Source organism: Lepidothrix coronata, unplaced genomic scaffold (genome assembly GCF_001604755.1).
Source record: "Lepidothrix coronata isolate B3197 unplaced genomic scaffold, Lepidothrix_coronata-1.0 Scaffold454, whole genome shotgun sequence".
Classification (NCBI taxonomy): Eukaryota; Metazoa; Chordata; class Aves; order Passeriformes; family Pipridae; genus Lepidothrix; species Lepidothrix coronata.
The window spans coordinates 13,007-15,769 of NW_016690634.1; the positions used below are offsets into that span (position 1 = coordinate 13,007).

Genomic DNA, 2,763 nt, shown 5'->3' on the forward strand with positions numbered 1-2,763 from the left:
GCTCGGCGGGACCCCCGCGGGCCCGGCCGAGCCCGGAAGAGTTAAATCCCCGCCGGAGGGTGAGCTCAGGTAGGCTGAGCCTGGGGCTCCCCTCGAGCCGGAGGAGGGGCCTGGCTGACCAGTGCCGCCTCACAAAACCCGGCTCCCCGCCGCTATAAAAGCCGGCTCTGCCAGGCTGGGCGCGCACCGTGCCCGTGCGCGCCGGGAGCGGGCGGGGCGGCCCGGAACCCCCCTCCCCGAGCCCGGCGGGGACCCCCCCACCACCCCGAGCAGCGCAGCGCCCGGGACACCCCCCTCCCAACCATGTCCTTCGCCATGCTGCGCTCGGCGCCCAGCCGCTACCTGTACCCCGAGATCAGCATGCTGTCCGAGGACGAGGAGAACGGCAGCGAGAGCTCGGGCTCGGACGAGAAGCCTTTCCACCTGGACGCCGAGGGCTACGCGCTGAAGGCGGGCAAGCGGCGCGGGGCCAAGAAGGCGGCGGCGGCGGCGCGGCTGTCGCGGGAGCCGCGGCAGAGGCACACGGCGAACGCGCGGGAGCGCGACCGCACCAACAGCGTCAACACCGCCTTCACCGCGCTGCGCACCCTCATCCCCACCGAGCCGGCCGACAGGAAGCTCTCCAAGATCGAGACCCTGCGCCTGGCCTCCAGCTACATCTCCCACCTGGGCAACGTGCTGCTGGTGGGCGAGGCGTGCGGCGACGGGCAGCCGTGCCACACCACGCCCGCCTTCTTCCCGCACGCCGGAGGTGGAGGAGGAGGTGGTGGAGGCGGCGGCGGCAGCCCCCCGGCGCGGGACCCCGACAGCTCCCAGCCCAAACAGATCTGCACTTTCTGCCTCAGCAACCAGAGGAAGCTGGTGAGTGGGGTGCTCGGGGAGGGGGGTCGTGCGGGGAGGGTGCGGGATGTGTTGCCCAGGAATTGGGGAGGGGTCCGGCAGTGCCGGAGCGCCGAGACGGGTCCGGTTTAAATGGCATCGCGCCGGGGTGAGCCGAGGGGGAGTGGGGTGACTGGGATAGAAAAGCAGCTCCGGTTGGAGCTGGAGAGACACCAGAGTCCAAAATCCTTCCAGGGGACCCCCAGGCTTGGGGGTCTGGGAGTGCGAGGGGCACCGAGACAGTTCTGCTTTAAATGCACCACACCAGTGCGAGCCGAGGGGGAGTGGGGTGACTGGGATAGATGGGATGACTGGGACACAAAAGCAGCTCCGCCTGGAGCTGGAGAGACACCAGAGTCTGTCAGAGAGTGCAAAATCCACTCAGGGGACACCCGGGTGCCCCCAGACGTGGGAGCCCGGGAGTGCTGGGGCGCCCAGACAGCTCCAGTTTAAATGGCACCAGGCTGGTGTGAGCCGAGGGGGAGCTGGGATGACTGGGATAGAAAAGCAGCTCCGGTTGGAGCTGGAGAGACACCGGAGTCTGTCAGCGAGTCCAAAATCCTCCCAGGGGACCCCCAGGCACGGGGATCTGGCAGTGCCGGGGTGCCAAGACAGCTCTGCTTTAAATACCATCCCAGTGGCGTGAGCGAGGGGGGGAGTGGGATGGCTGGGACAGACGGGAGGGCTGGGATAGAAAAGCGGCTCCAGTGGGAGCTGGAGAGACACCAGAACCTGTCGGCGAGTCCAAAATCCCCTCGGGGGATCCCCGGGTGTCCCCAGGAACGGGAGGGGGGTCTGGGAGTGTCGGGGCACGGAGACGGTTCCACTTTAAACAGCACCAGTGGTGTGAGCGAGGGGGAGACGGGATGGCTGGGACAGACGGGATGGCTGGGACAGACGGGATGACTGGGACAGACGGGATGGCTGGGACAGACGGGATGACTGGGATAGAAAAGCAGCTCCGGCTGGAGCTGGAGAGACACCAGAGCCCGTCGGCGAGTCCAAAACCCGCTGTGGAAAATACGGTGCCTCCCCCGAGCACGTCCAGAGCTGCCGCCCGAAGCTGCTTCCAAATCCCAAAAAAAAAAAGAGGCAAAGGGACGGCAGCAGGAGGGAAGCCCCGCGAGGGGGAGAAACGGGACTGATTGAGGAGCTGGAAACCAGAGGCACGGGGAAAGTGAGAGTGTGGGAAGAGCCCGTGGCTCCCCTCCGGCAGGACCGGGCAGCAAACGGAGACGGGAGAGGGATTTGGGAGCTGGGCTGGTCGCAGCCGGGGCTCCCAGTATCCCAGTGCTGGGGCTCCCAGTATCCCAGTGCTGGGGCTCCCAGTCCCCCATGCCAATGCTCCCAGTATCCCGATGCTGGGGCTCCCAGCCCCCTGATCCTGGTGCTCCCAGTTCCCCAGCGCCTGGCTCCCTGCTCCTGGCTCCGACCCCGTGTTTTTTAGGGAATACTCTCCTCCCAGCCTCTGGCTGAGGCTGCTTCTGTCCCCACTGGCACCGGCACCGTCCCAGTGGCTCTGCTGGGCAGGTAGAGCGGGACACACTGGGAAAATCCAGCGGGAATTTCCTCTTGGATCCAAACCCTAAAATCAAAAAGGCAGCGAGCAGGGACACCAGAACCCCTTGAGGGTCCCCTGGCAGGAGGGGGCTGCCCAGACCCACAGGTGAGAGCAGGAGAGCAGAGATGGGGGGGTCGGGGTGGCAGCCGGAGTGATCCCTGCCCGCCCCAACCCTCCAGGATCATCCCGGAGTGATCCCTGCCCGCCCCATCCCCACAGGATCATCCCGGAGTGATCCCTGCCCGCCCCAACCCTCCAGGATCATCCCGGAGTGATCCCTGCCTGCCCCATCCCTCCAGGATCATCCCAGAGTGATCCCTGCC

The 2,763-nt window shown here is 66.8% G+C and overlaps 1 protein-coding gene across 1 annotated transcript in view; it reads left to right on the forward strand.

Moving 5' to 3' along the window:
• The first annotated feature begins 281 nt into the window (after positions 1-281).
• SCX (scleraxis bHLH transcription factor) overlaps positions 282-2,763 on the forward strand; it is a 14,380-nt gene continuing 11,898 nt past the window's right edge. Inside the window, exon 1 of the mRNA XM_017839685.1 lies at positions 282-861. Coding sequence (XP_017695174.1) covers positions 304-861 — 558 coding nt within the window. The 5' untranslated portion in view covers positions 282-303. The remainder of the gene's footprint in view (positions 862-2,763) is intronic.